The 14454-nt window shown below is 35.5% G+C and overlaps 2 protein-coding genes and 1 long non-coding RNA gene across 5 annotated transcripts; 2 read left to right on the plus strand and 1 right to left on the minus strand.

Annotated features, from left to right (window-relative positions):
- Positions 1-536: 536 nt before the first annotated feature.
- LOC147870316 (hyperosmolality-gated Ca2+ permeable channel 1.2-like) lies at positions 537-9356 on the plus strand. 3 transcript variants are annotated; one of them, XM_087338834.1, is made up of 12 exons: positions 963-1037; positions 1979-2032; positions 2168-2317; positions 2408-2543; positions 2639-2740; positions 3702-3821; positions 3916-3996; positions 4099-4439; positions 4573-4818; positions 6198-6522; positions 8201-8434; positions 8890-9356. In XM_087338834.1, exons 4-12 carry the CDS (start codon positions 2487-2489, stop codon positions 9139-9141), a joined length of 1758 nt encoding a protein of 585 aa, XP_087194960.1. In that variant the 5' UTR covers positions 963-1037; positions 1979-2032; positions 2168-2317; positions 2408-2486; the 3' UTR covers positions 9142-9356. The 3 variants fall into 3 exon arrangements, with proteins under 3 accessions (XP_087194954.1, XP_087194947.1, XP_087194960.1); XM_087338821.1 differs by lacking the exon at positions 1979-2032 and having other exon boundaries at positions 538-1037; XM_087338828.1 differs by lacking the exons at positions 1979-2032; positions 8890-9356 and having other exon boundaries at positions 537-1037; positions 8238-8426.
- A 704-nt stretch (positions 9357-10060) lies between these two features.
- On the plus strand, positions 10061-10353 carry LOC147870317 (uncharacterized). Its single transcript, XR_015532263.1, has 2 exons — positions 10061-10156; positions 10224-10353. It is a non-coding gene; the product is annotated as an uncharacterized LOC147870317 (long non-coding RNA).
- Positions 10354-10376: 23 nt separating this feature from the next.
- Positions 10377-14071, minus strand: LOC147870318 (putative plastid-lipid-associated protein 4, chloroplastic). The gene is made up of 6 exons (XM_087338842.1): positions 13609-14071; positions 12438-12551; positions 12148-12246; positions 11981-12055; positions 11048-11115; positions 10377-10524 (listed from the first exon to the last, which is right to left on the minus strand). Exons 1-6 carry the CDS (start codon positions 14023-14025, stop codon positions 10452-10454), a joined length of 846 nt encoding a protein of 281 aa, XP_087194968.1. The 5' UTR covers positions 14026-14071; the 3' UTR covers positions 10377-10451.
- Positions 14072-14454: the final 383 nt, after the last annotated feature.

Raw genomic sequence — 14454 nt, forward strand, 5'->3', positions numbered from 1 at the left:
ATTCACAGGTTCCAAAAGAAGGCTAATACTATGAATAAATACAACAGGTTCAAGAAGAAGAAGAAGGCTAATAATATGAATAAATAAAAGAGCAGGAAAAGAAGACACAAAATAAATATTTTAACTAAAAATAGAGCCATGTACTTAAGTATGTACATAGTGTGTTATATTTTTTGTTCTGAACCCAAAAAAGCATGCGTGGATATATATATACATACATACATATATCTTCATTAGCATCCTTGATTACATTGAAGAAAACATGATTAGCATTCTTCATCAGAAACAGCGCATCATGGTTCTTCACTTGCCAAGCTTTTCTCACATATTTCCTCTCTAATCCAAGTGATGATGGGCGACTGCTAATCGTGTTCCTTGATCAAATATCTTGACCTAAGTTCACCTTGGTGGTATAGAAGAAAACATATTTTGCAAGCTCCATCAGAAATAGAACATCCAGATTCCTTCACGTATATTTTTCCGCTAATCCGAAGGGATGGGTTGATTGTTGATAATGCTCCTAGATCAAATTATTGACTCGGGTCCACCTTAAGTATTGTGTTTAGTCTAGAAATCTGTCTCTAGTTTCCTGCATCTTTAAATTTTCTGTCTTTTCCCTTCTTCTTCTTGAAAAACTCTTGATGGCTACGGTGATTCGTTTCTTCTTATTCTTCTAAGATTGTGTTTCTTTCTTTACATTATTGTGTGGTTATGACTACACTATCAGACCTAGCTGTTTCTGCAGCAATCAACATAAGCTCAGCATTGATATTTTTGTTGGCTTTTGCAATTCTAAAGCTGCAACCCATAAATGACAGGGTATATTACCCTAAATGGTACATAAAGGGAGTGAGAGAAGGTGAAGAAGTACGAAGAAGAGGAAGAAGAAGGACCATCTCGTCTATGGTGAACTTGGATTGGAGAGTTTATTTGCATTTCTTGGATTGGACAAAAGAAGCTCTCAAAATGCCAGAGCAAGAACTTATTGAACATGCTGGATTGGACTCCGTTATTTATCTACGGATCTATCTCCTCGGGTGAGTAGGCACATACCATTCTGGCTGTTTTCTTTTTCCATTGTAGAACCAATGCTTGAAATTTGTGGAGAACATTGGAACAGAAAAACGAAACAAGTCTATCTGAATAAGGTAACTGAAAGAGAACTTGTGTGCGATAACTATCTGTGCCTAAAAAATTGTCTTTACAACATTGTCATTGACTTTGACACTTTTCCCCCTACATAAGGAGTGAACATGATATTATGATTCCCCTTTAAAAGGATATACTTAACAAACTAAAGTAAGGCACCACTTATAACTTAACTAAAGAGGTTTCAACCTGAGGGAAGACAATTAGCATAAGGTGAATAGAAACATTGAGTAAGTTGGTAGAACCAGACCGATTCTGCCACTAAACAGAAGCTCAAGAATTATGTTAAAATGCCAATGGAGTCTTCATTACCCACTTTTAAGACTCTGACATTATAATCAAATTATGGTTGAAACTGTTGAGAAAAAAGTTAGGAAAAACAATCTAGCTGAAAGAGAATGTTGGAAATTTTCAGTCTATTCTGATTCTTTTCTTTGTTATGTTTCAATTGCAAACATTGTCTTTGACATGTTTGAATTTTGTGGGGTGTACCTTGAGAAACTCTGAAGAAATTGAACATGATCAAATAAATCCTGAGTTTCTTCTGAAAAGATAACATTGATAAAAGTAAATACATTATACCATAGGAATGAGCATCGAAATACACTTGACAGGATATATGTGCAAGATACCCACATAATCAAGAAAGAATACCCCTTCTAATAGACTTGTTCTTATGTTGCACTAATTCGTAACAACAGAGGATAAATGTGAAAGTTTAATTGTATTCAATTCTGCACACTATATTTGCAATAAAGTTATAGCTATATCTCTAGCTTCAAAAGTAGGGGGTAATTGTTAAAATATTTAGTGTCTTGGAAAATTGCAGGTGACGCTGTTAACGATGAAACTTAACTCCCATGACTTTCTAGGATAAGTACTTGTGTGTTTTCTTTTCTTTCTATTCTTATTCACATCATCGTGGCATTCCTCTCGTGATATAATTACAACATGAAAAGAACAGGAGATCATATCCTTGCATCCTCAGCTAAATTGACAATCCTGTTCTCCTTTATAGGCTGAAATTATTTACTCCATTATTTATAATTGGGGCTGTTATCTTTTTTCCTGTTAATGGAACGAGCAACAATCTCAACAATCCAAACAAATTGCTCTACAATGACATTGACAAGCTATCTATCAGCAATGTGACAGATCATTCTAACAGGTGTTTTTCTGAATGTTTTCATTGAACTTTAGATTCATTTACCATTGATGTTCCGATAAACCATTTCTTACTGTTAGATATGTTTCGAAGGTTGTGGACACATGTATGTCTCTCATATGTATTTACTGCCTGGATATGTGGAGTGCTATATAGAGAGTATCAAAAGGTGATGTTGATGAGGTTACAGTTTAATGCTGAACCTCGTCGAAGAGTTGACCAATTTACGGTATGCAATCATGTTGACATTTTGATCTATGCATTGATATATGCGTATTCTTGTAGAAAATGATCTGATCAATGCAAGTCATGTGTATTTTGCAGGTATTAGTAAAGAATATCCCAGAAGATCCTGATGTGTCTATCAGCCTCCATGTTGAGCATTTTTTCAGGGTTAACCACCCAGACTACTACTTATCACATCAGGTCTCTACTTGTGCAATTTATTTAAAATGATAGGCGTATTCTTGGGAAGGACCACATGCAACTTCGTAAGGATTACTGAAATGATAAAATTGCAGCATAACTTCTAAAAAAATGCGTATATGAAATGTTTGCATGATTATATGATATAAACCAGTGGCTAACACTGCTGGAAGTTCTAGGTATTAGCTAAAGCAGTGTCATCTGTTTCTTGAAATTGCAAGTCATAGTTTATTCTGAGGGATATTCTTTAATAACCTGTTGGCCGTGACATCAAAATAATTGGAACTTTTAGTATCTTAAAAATCATGTGTACTTCTATTTTCCAGTTCATGTTAAACTGTGGTCTATTCTGTTTTTTAGTTGTCCGATGTAAATGATGGCTTTTGGATACCACACTAATCTCATAAAAGTTTTTTGGGATGAAAAATATATACATTTTATAATTCTAAATTTAAATCATTAATATTTCACTAGATCCCCAACCAGATGTCTGGTAAAGAGTGCTGGTAATAGTCTAGAAGCAACCATAAATACGCAGCTGGGCTCTCTTATAGAATAGCATGTTAAAAATCATGTGTACTTCTATTTTCTATGTCATTTTAAGCTGTGGACTATTCTGGTTTTTGCTTGTCCAATACAAATGATGGTTTTTGGATACTATGCTAATTCCATGAAGTTTTTTGGCTTGGAAAGTATATAAATTGATAATTCTAATTTAAATCAATAATGTTGGAAAAGTTCTAGATGTCTGGTAATAGTCTCAAGAATCAGTAGCCCACCCTTAAATACCCAGCTGGACTCTCTTACAGAAGAATCAATGGATAAATAGGATATTATTTAGACCTTTCTCACTATTTAGTGTGATATTAGAACCAGTAATCAGAACACTCATTCTTGCCATAATTTATATTCTTTACAGCATAGTTGTGAATTTAAAGTCTTCTCTTTATTGCTCGTGCAGATTGTTTGTAATGCCAATCAGCTTGCAAAGCTTGTAAAAAAGAAGGAAAAGTTACAAAACTGGATGGACTATTATCAGATAAAGTATCTAAAACATCCAGAAACTCTTCCAACTCTGAAGGTAAAAAAAACATTCATATTTGCTGAATGTAACATCATCATTGTAGAAATAATATCAAAACATTTTTTAAACGCATTTTCTTTGTGTTTTTTAGAAAGGTTTCCTTGGATTATGGGGAGAGAAAGTAGATGCTATAAATCACTACACAAAAGAAATTGAGAAAATCACAGAAGAGGCAAGTTACTCATAATACTGCTCCTGTCTGTGATAACCTGTAACTACAGCATCGTTACTTATTTCAAGATGGCTGAGTGCTTTAAAATGTGTCTGCAAACAGATAAAGAAAGAGCGTGCTCGAATTTTAGATGACCCGAAGGCATTGCTTCCGGTTGCATTTGTATCATTCAAAGGAAGATGGGGGGCTGCTGTTGCTGCTCAAACTCAACAAACAAAGAATCCTACTGTTTGGTTAACAGAATGGGCACCTGAACCACGAGATGTGTATTGGCGTAACCTTGCCATCCCTTTTGTGGAAATCACTATCCGGAAGCTGCTTGTTTCAATGGTTTTCTTTTTCTTGCTATTGTTCTTCATGATACCCATCAGTTTTGTCAATAGTTTGGCAAACCTAAATGGGTTGTCAAAGACATTTCCAATCTTGAAACCAGTGCTGAATTTGTAAGAGTAATAAAATAAAATTGCTATTTTTCATTGAGTTGCAAATTATGCCTACATATAACCTAAATTTGGTTTCAGCTGGGATAGTTTATTTATTTTGATCTTGAAAAATTTCTCTCAACTCTATTTTCAGGCGTTTCATCAGCTCTTTTCTTCAAGGCTTTCTTCCTGGATTGGCATTGAAGATATTTCTTCTAGTTCTCCCAATGGCTTTGATGTTTATGGCTAAAATTGAGGGGTATACATCACTGTCATCATTGGAAAGAAGGTCTGCAGCAAAGTACTTCATCTTTCTGGTTGTTGCAGTGTTTTTTGGCAGTATTTTTACTGGAACAGCATCTGAACAGCTCCACCATTTCCTCAATGAACCACCATCAGAGTATGGAAATCTTAAAAATCTGTTTTTACTATATAATATAGTTTTTTATATTAATATTTTTGTCTGATGGGTAGGTACATTTATGCCCATATTATTCTTGGATAAATGAACTTTTGGAATATATACTCTAGTTGTGGCAGTGTGAAACATGTGTAGCTCTGTGAAGCAAGTTCAGGTCATTGATTTCTCTTCCATAAGAAAGTACGAAAGCTTTTTAGGATCATTTTGATAGCCTCTTATCAGCAAATATTCACTATTGGGGAATGGCTGAGAACTTTTTTATTGGCCTGATTTGCTTTATGACCAGTATTTAATATCTTGATTTCTCTTCCATAAGAAAGTACGAAAGCTTTTTAGGATCATTTTGATAGCCTCTTATCAGCAAATATTCACTATTGGGGAATGGCTGAGAACTTTTTTATTGGCCTGATTTGCTTTATGACCAGTATTTAATATCTTGATTTCTCTTCCATAAGAAAGTATGAAAGCTTTTTAGGATCATTTTGATAGCCTCTTATCAGCAAATATTCACTATTGGGGAATGGCTGAGAACTTTTTTATTGGCCTGATTTGCTTTATGACCAGTATTTAATATCTTGATTTCTCTTCCATAAGAAAGTACGAAAGCTTTTTAGGATCATTTTGATAGCCTCTTATCAGCAAATATTCACTATTGGGGAATGGCTGAGAACTTTTTTATTGGCCTGATTTGCTTTATGACCAGTATTTAATATCTTGATTTCTCTTCCATAAGAAAGTATGAAAGCTTTTTAGGATCATTTTGATAGCCTCTTATCAGCAAATATTCACTATTGGGGAATGGCTGAGAACTTTTTTATTGGCCTGATTTGCTTTATGACCAGTATTTAATATCTTGATTTCTCTTCCATAAGAAAGTACGAAAGCTTTTTAGGATCATTTTGATAGCCTCTTATCAGCAAATATTCACTATTGGGGAATGGCTGAGAACTTTTTTATTGGCCTGATTTGCTTTATGACCAGTATTTAATATCTTGTCTATAAAAAAAGCAATGATATGATATGATTCAAACTACAAATCCTCGCAATGAAAAATACTCCTTTTTTAGAATAGAATAAGCATTTTTATCAACGATAACAGCAATTGATGATCTTAAAAGGGACCTTGTTTTAGGGTCTTTCACATTAGTTAGCTATCATAATTTTCCTCATATGTTTCTCTTCTCTTTTCTTGAAAATTTGTGCGTCTTTCCTAACATTTCCATTGTTTTGAGTTTATGTACACTTTCCTCAATGACACATTTTATTTTATGGTAGAAAATATATTTTGTTTATGAACTTTCCAAAAAATTAGAAATTGAAACACCATTCTGATTTATCCTATCTAAATAAAAATGCAGGATTCCCAATTTAATTGGCGATTCTGTTGCACAGAAGGCATTGTTTTTTGTGACATATATAATGATTGATGGATGGGCGGGCATTGCAGCCGAAATACTTCGGTTAAGACCCCTCATTGTCTTCCATCTATGGAATGCTTTCTTTGTGAAAACAGATAAGGATAGAGATAAAGCCATGGACCCAGGCAGTATTTGTTTGAATCAATCAATTCCTAAAATAGAGCTTTACTTCTTGTTTGGCATTGTGTATGCCGAAATAGCTCCGATTCTTCTTCCATTTATTATTATCTACTTTGCATTTGCTTATTTGGTCTACCGGAATCAGGTAATAATGTTTGTCCTATGTTTCTCACTTAAATATCTTTATATTAGATAATTGTGATACATCCTAAAAGAAACTCAAGTTTATCGGCCATTCTAATTTCAACTAAAATTTGGATGGGCTAGGCAATTTCAGAATTTTGTCAGTATTTATCCCAAAGAAACTTGAGTTTATCAGCCTTTCTAATTACCACGAGAGTATTGTTATTTTCCTTCCAGAATTTTTCCAGCAAATTGTAATACATAGTATAGATTTATTTAAAAGAAATCCTGCAAAGATTTCAGCTAATCATAATACAATATTAGCTGATATGGCGCATGCCCACTGTAAATGAGATTTTTGGGGACTTTCATGTATTAAAATTGGGTGGAAGAACCCTAGGCCATCTTTGGAGAAACGTCCCTGTAGCTACCAGAGAGGATTTGGAGGCTTGTGTGCAAGCCTGTAACGAAGTTCGCAATCTTGCTCATGAAAGTAACAAGATTATATGTGAGGCTAGCAAGTGGAGTCCCACAGGAACTGCTGTGTCCAAAGTATGGAAAGAGATCAAATTAAAGTTTGACACAGTCAATACTCTAATCAATTTTCATAATACATCAGTACCACTAAGTGATCCTGTGGGACCCACAGAATGGGCAGGAGATATTCGGTAGAGAATCTATCTTTTCTGTACCCATATAAATCTACTTGGATTTTATCGGCTTCATTGTCCAGGGTCACTGTTCCCTGGGATTGTCTTCAACCTCTTCTTCCATAGCTTAGATAAAAGGCGGAGAGGGCTCCTTCCCAGAGGGGACTGAGCCATCACTGAGAGACCACTCTCAGTGAATTATCTATTGCGTAAAATCTAAATACTTTTTGGGTTGTTCAAGCCATATGTGGTAGGAAACTCTTTAAATTCGGTTCTGACCAAGGGGAACAGGATATTCAAGGGACTACTAATGATTCTGATTCTGAGGTGAGCCCACTCATTCCTTGTAATGCTATAGATGCGAATGGAAAGATAGTAAACGTTGTAAATAATCTAGCCATTCATCCTAGTTGATCCAAAAAAGAGTAGGGGCTCTATTGTATATAGAGCAACCTTTAGAAAGGAAATGTCTGTACTTATCAAACCACGGAAGATCTTTTGCAATATATGGCTCTGTTAATATCCATGTTTGTTGAAGAACCAATTCCTATTGTTACAAAGCCCATGTCACTGAGAATATGCTATTGTCCTACTCTCTTCCTTGGGGCTCGTACTGCTGGCGTCTAGCCAGAGGTGTAAGCTACCGTCTTTCAGACCTACTCAGATGATTCGACCATGGAGGCCGATGATACAATGACACTTGTGACTCTTCCAAACACGGGTTAGAATTTTTATTTTACTACGCTTTCTGAGGGAGCAAATATTTCCGAATTGAGTGGTGTCAAAAATATAATTGATCTTTAAAAAATAAAAATGTGGATATTTATCGTTCTACCCAAATTCTGACTTGAAATTATGATGATCATAGAGATGCTATTAAAATTCGTTACTTGTAGATTAATGTTAAATTAGTGTTGAACCTTTGGGCTAATATAATGTCAAAACAAATTGTCTATTTAAAAGGTTTGGGTTATTAAAATGTTAACGCAATGTATATGGAAAGATCCATAAGATCATATTTTGAAGTTGTCTTCGCCCAATATTTTTCAGATTATAAATGTATATGAGCAAAATTACGAGAGTGCAGGTGCCTTTTGGCCACATCTACACACCCGTATTATGGCATGCCTGATTGTGCAACAAATATCTATGATAGGCATATTAGCGACAAAGGAAGCTACAAACTCTACACCAATTTTACTTTTGTTGCCGGTCTTAACAATTGCATTTCATATGTATTGCAAGAGTCGATTTGAACCCGCATTTCGGAAGTACCCATTGGAAGTGAGTATTCATATTCTCTTATTTTCCTGGTATCTATGATTGACGATTTGGGTGAATTTACTGGCATATGGATGTGAACAATTCCCTGCTTTTCTCTAAGTATATTTGGAATTATGTGCTCTATTGTGCTATGACATGTCATTGATGATTGAGGTGGGTTTACTTGGCAATGTAGCTAGGATGATGATTAACGTAGCATGTGAATGCTATGTTGCTAATGATTAATGTAGCATATGAATGTCATGTAGCTAATGATCCAATTGTTGTGGAATGGGGAAAACATCACTTGGGCGCCATAATCTAATTTTGACTTGGGTATTCTACCGATTGTGGGGTGTTGGTATCTATATGCTATTCTAGTTTAGTCAAATAATCTTGGCATTATATTGTTTCTTATTTTATCAATGCCATTTATATGCTTATGGTATTTGAAAACCATTTTGGTATGTTTGTAGGAGGCGATGGCAAAGGACACCTTGGAGAGAGCAACTGAACCTAATCTTAACCTAAAGTACTACTTGAAAGATTCTTATTTGCATCCTGTCTTTAAAGAAGAGGATGAAAGTAATGATGATTGGGCTGAGGATCCGTCATTAGTACCAGTCAAAAACCTCCGAATAGAGAGCACTACTGTCTCCAGCATAAGTGGAGAGCAACAGAAAATGAAATCTCTCTCAATGGAGAGGTTTCTTCGAGATTATGACTAGCTTTGTTGTCAATAAATGATCATGTTTTGGATATGTAATTGATTACAGATACTAACTACCATACCTTATTGATAGCTAGGAAGAGTTGTGTGTACATAGTGCGGTAAGGCCTGATTTGTACAATAGCTTATCTATTATGTAAAATTTTGTAACTACTGATGTTTGTATCTTCGCAACCACCGTTAGAAGTCCTCCATGTATGCCTTCTGGTTTTCTTTGTTTTAGATTAGATTCATGTATGCCTTCTGTTTGTCAACCTCAATATTAGATCGATATTAAAGTTTTGGCAAAATCATTCATAGGAATTGACCAACTGTGATTGAGTTCATGCAAAGCCACATGGAACCTAAAGTCTTTGAATGTCTTCTTTTGGTTTGACAAACCTGAAAATTAGATCAATACCAAATTTCTGGCAAATCATTCATAGGAATTGACCAAGTGCAAACGTCTCCACATAAAGCCACATGGAACCTAGAGTCTTGGAATGTCTGTTTGGTACAAGGAAAATTCAAATGTAGGTGATAAAATTACAAAATTGGAGATAGAGACATGATATAAAAGGGTTTGGATGATGAATCATTAACTAGTACCACTTGGATTATGCCACTTGATTCAGCAATCAAGCAACTCAACTCGCTAATAAACCAATAGGATTCATCTAAGCTTCCATAAGATGGATATGAAGAAGTCATTACATCACATCCATGTCACAGATCTTAACATGGATTAGACGTATCATAGTATAACTTGATTTGTACTGGTTTGAAGTTGGATTCCTAACCATGGATACAAGTTGACTTTGAAGCATCTTAGTAAAACTTGACTTGTACAGAGATAAAACAAAAGAAATGAAAACAAAACATAAACTTGCTTCATACTGAGATAAAAATATAAATTCAATGGAAACAAAACATATGAATTGGATCACAAGTTGAATTTGAACAATCCTGATAAAACTTGACTTTTACAGAGATAAAACAAAATTCAAATGAGAACAAAACATATCTATAGTCGGGTAACAGGTGACAAGTTTCGCAAGCTAAAACAAAATTCAAATGAGAACAATACCTATCAATAGTCAGGTAACAGGTGACAAGTTTCACTAGCTATAATAATTTGAAGTGGTTATTGAAAACAATTCCTTGCATAGCCACAACATCACATACAAAGTAAACCAACCGGATGCCAGAAGGAAGTCTTGAGATTATACTTCTTAAGATACTTCTGACACCAGCTTTAACATGGTAATTTGAGGGAATTTATTATTGAAACTGTCTACAAGAAATAAAAATACAGATGATAGGATTTGCCTATGTAGGCACTCTATATAGGGGATCGATCATCTTCAATATAAAGAGATTGCCCTTGTCTCCCCTTGAAATTCTGCAAGTAATAATTAAATTTACCCTTGTAATTAGTAAGCATCCTCTCTCTCTCTCTCTCTCTCTATAATAAACTTACCCTACTGGTAAGCAATTGAACTACGAACACAAGTGCTTGTGTTCAAAGCTCAATTCTTCAGACATCTTTAACCTATATTTTCCCCTAATTTACTAGTAGCCACTGCAGAATATAGGGGTTAATTGGGTGACCTGCTCTCTGATGGACAATCTTACTAACTGTGCTATTGCATCTGTCAGTGCTCTCTCTCTCTCTCCTCTAATGTTTTGCTTTACATGTATCATATTCCCAACGTTTTGCTTTATGTACAAAACAAAACGTTGGGAATATGACACATGAGAACGTATGGAAATACAAATGCACATTAACTTTTGTATGTCTCCCTATGGTCATAGGTCATATTTGAGCTCCACGAGAATGATAAAATCCTAACTATGTGACAGCATCTACATTGTAATTATTTATGTTATTTTCTTGAAGAAAGAATATTTAGTTCAAAAGATACCTCAATTCTTCATCCAAGTAAGTTATTTCTAATTCCCCTCGTGCACGTTCAGGAGCCTTGATACTTATCTGCAAAGAAAACACTCATATAGCTTCAAATGCATCGATTAGATACATAATATACACATAAACAGATATATGACAGTTTCATTCTCTGGGAGTATGAAGAATATATGTTTTTTGAAGAGAGCATGACAAGGAAAACTACAGATTTGTTTAAGCTCTACTACTGGAGTTCATGTATGGACTAGGATGTGCTAGACTATGTGCCTTGTAAGACCTGTAACTATGACAGAGTTCGTTATCCTGGATTGTAGCAACCTTTTTGCTTTCTAGACAGGAAATGGCCAAGTGTATCCATGAATTTTGTTGTGGATTGCCTCTTACTCAACATAAACACAACATGACGTTGTGGTGGTCCAAATACTTGTGGCCTACAGCATGGCACATTGTTATTGCCAGATCTATTTGTAACCCCTTTTGAGTGTTTTGGTCAAGATGTCAATTGTGTAGTCCTTGACTGATTCATTGCACATGCAGGAGTGCTGGAGCTAAAGAAAGTCATGATTGTATTGCTGTCCTTCAACACCTTCTCTCTAGGTCTCTGGATTTCTTTCGTGAAGAGTTCCAAACCCCATTGGTCTTTGTATTCTATGACCTTGCACATGAGGGCCAAAGCCTTGTTTGAAGAGGCAATGGTTTGATAGAGAGAGAGAGAGAGAGAGAGAATGGTAACAGTCTCACAAGTTACTTTGTAATGCATGTTATTTTGTTTCTTCCCACGTTCTATTGTATCATGATCATATTGAAATGAGTTTATTTAGTTGTCTCTGCACACTGAAATCCAATAAAAATGAGTAGAAGTTCATGCACCATCTCTGTTATTCTTCCCTATTTAATCGCTCAGGTAGTATAAATCAAGAAAATGTGTTACCAGTCCAGCAATCTTGAAAACATCGAATTTCACAGCCACTCTCCTGCCAGTTAAGGGGTTCAAATTTGCAGTAACCTATATCAAATGGAAATGCATATCATTTGAATGTGCATAAACACAAGTGGACAATGTTCAAGATAGCAATAAAATGCAAGTGATTAGAATACCTGGTTGAAGAATGGCCATGTCTCAATATTCTGTGCTCTTAAAGTATCATTATTGATAGCTTGGAAGATCGGTCCACTGGGCCTCAAAAGTTTTGGCCTCTGTATCGTCCACATAAGACAAAAACTCAATATAGCTTATCAAAGAGTCAAAGCAGTTTAATATCGCTTATCAAAGAATCAAAGATAGCTTATCGAAGACTCAAAGATAGCTTACCACAGACTCAAAGAAAGCTTACAAATGTATCGAGAAGAGGCAACGACCATTTGCTTTAAGTTTACAGACTGTTCACCTGCTTTTTCAGAACAGACTCTGAGGTTGTGTAAAGAAGCTCCCATTTCCCATTAATGAGAGGAGATTTGACTGTCTCTTTTACAAGATTAAGAGTTTCTAGGTTCTGTGCAAGCTGCAAACGTGTTTGAGTTGTTAGAATGAATTATGCAACCCAAATCAAGCTTGAACTAATAAATTGATGCCATGAGCTTCCTTCTATTTAAACTAGAAGGTAATAAAACTTTAAATCCAATTGTTCACTGACATAAAGAACATAAATATCGAGATTTAAAGCCTTAAGAGTTTTATCTGCCAATGCAGAAAACCGTCTAGCGAGGTAAATTTTGTCACTGAGATTGTTGTTCTATCTGGGCCTTCTTGCTCTCTGGAGCCAAGTGAAGCGCAGTGATCATTGGAATGCAAGGCATGAACATGACATAAGGGACGGCTGAATCAATTTCGAACCAAAGGTTGGTTCTCTGGCCATATGCACCGGTTCATCACAACAGTTCGAGTGCGAAAAAAAACTAAAAGCAGAAGCTAGACAATTGCTAGCAGCCTAAACGAGGCTTATTATTGTTTTCAACATGCCAAAATGTTGCTAAAAAGATTTTCAACAATGTTTTCCTTGATAAAACCTTAATCTTAGAATTGCCTCCATTCATGTTTTTCTTTCATAATGCTAATGCAACGAACAAACTTTGCCTGCTAATGGTGTTTGATTGTTAAGAGAGAAAAGGTTACCTATGATTTGCATATAAACTTGTTAAACAGTAGAAACATTTTTCAACCATTCTTTCCTTCAAAATGCAAAAAAGAAACAAAACCTTTTCCACATTTAGAGCGTAGTAAAGAGCGGTTGCATAAAACCTAGCCTTAACATTGTTTCCAACTATCTTTATTTGAAGATACTAACAGAACATAGTGCCTGATGTCTTTTTGTCATTCATGTGTTGTTTTCTTCAAAATGTTAACAGAAACGCCTGAGAAAGACCGTTTGGTGTATTTTTCTCAACCGTGCCTTTCCTTCAAATAGGTGAAACAATGGATGAAAACCTTTGTTTTATTTCTTTCTTTCAACCATTTGTTTTCCTTCAAAATGTTAAAAATATGGAAATTTTTCTCCGCATCCAAAGGCATGGATAGTAATGAACTGTGTTGGTAGTTAAGAATTAAAGAATTTTTTTTACCTCTTCTACGCGAGAGATTTCATCAGAAGAAGCAGAAGCACCACGGTCCAAAGGAGAAATGGCTTCCAAAAGCTTGACTTTGAGAGCTTCTCTGTCTTTCGTCTTCTTGTTGGGAGTAAAGAGATTTGGGAAGATGGAAAATGCTGAGCGTACAACCAACGTAGGATTCTTCGGACTTCTTACATTCTGGCTTGACACTGAACGAGATCTCTGCTGCACATTAGAAGGTCGAGATACGTCGGAGAGAGAAGAAGGAGAGCGGAGGGGGAGGTGATTAGATAAGGCAGAAGGAAATCCTAATCGAGCAGACTGTGGAAGGAGGGTGTTCTCGAGAGGAGAAGAAGAAGGAGAAGGAGAAAGAGAAAGCTTCATCGTCATCATCTCGATGGAGGAGCAGGAGGAAGAAGAAGAAAGCATGGACGGAAATGGCAACCTCACGAAGCAGGCCTGGCCTGTCTTTATTGAATTTACGGAAGTAGGCCTGTCTTTATTGAAATTTCTAAACCATATGTTTCAGACGTTATCTTCATCATTGAGTCACTTAGAGGTTTAAGGTTTTAACATGTCAGGGCTATTTAACTACGCTTAGTTAACACCAGTTCCGGCATTTTACTTTAACTGCTAAAACTAATTAGATAGACGCTATTATAGTCGATATTGTAAGGGACAGTAAGCTTTGTACCCGACCATATTAGATAGGTTAAGCTAATGTATAACCTAAAAATATAGTTTATGCCATTTAAGCTTGGATTTTGAAGTGATTGGGTGGGAGCTCCAATGTTGATTTCAATCATTTTGAAAATGCACTTGCAATTTCTCTTAAATATACATACATTCCTATATAGG

Source organism: Azolla caroliniana, unplaced genomic scaffold (assembly GCF_043228905.1).
Source record: "Azolla caroliniana isolate FFs.n. ecotype wild unplaced genomic scaffold, voAzoCaro1.0.p SCAF_1, whole genome shotgun sequence".
NCBI lineage: Eukaryota > Viridiplantae > Streptophyta > Polypodiopsida > Salviniales > Salviniaceae > Azolla > Azolla caroliniana.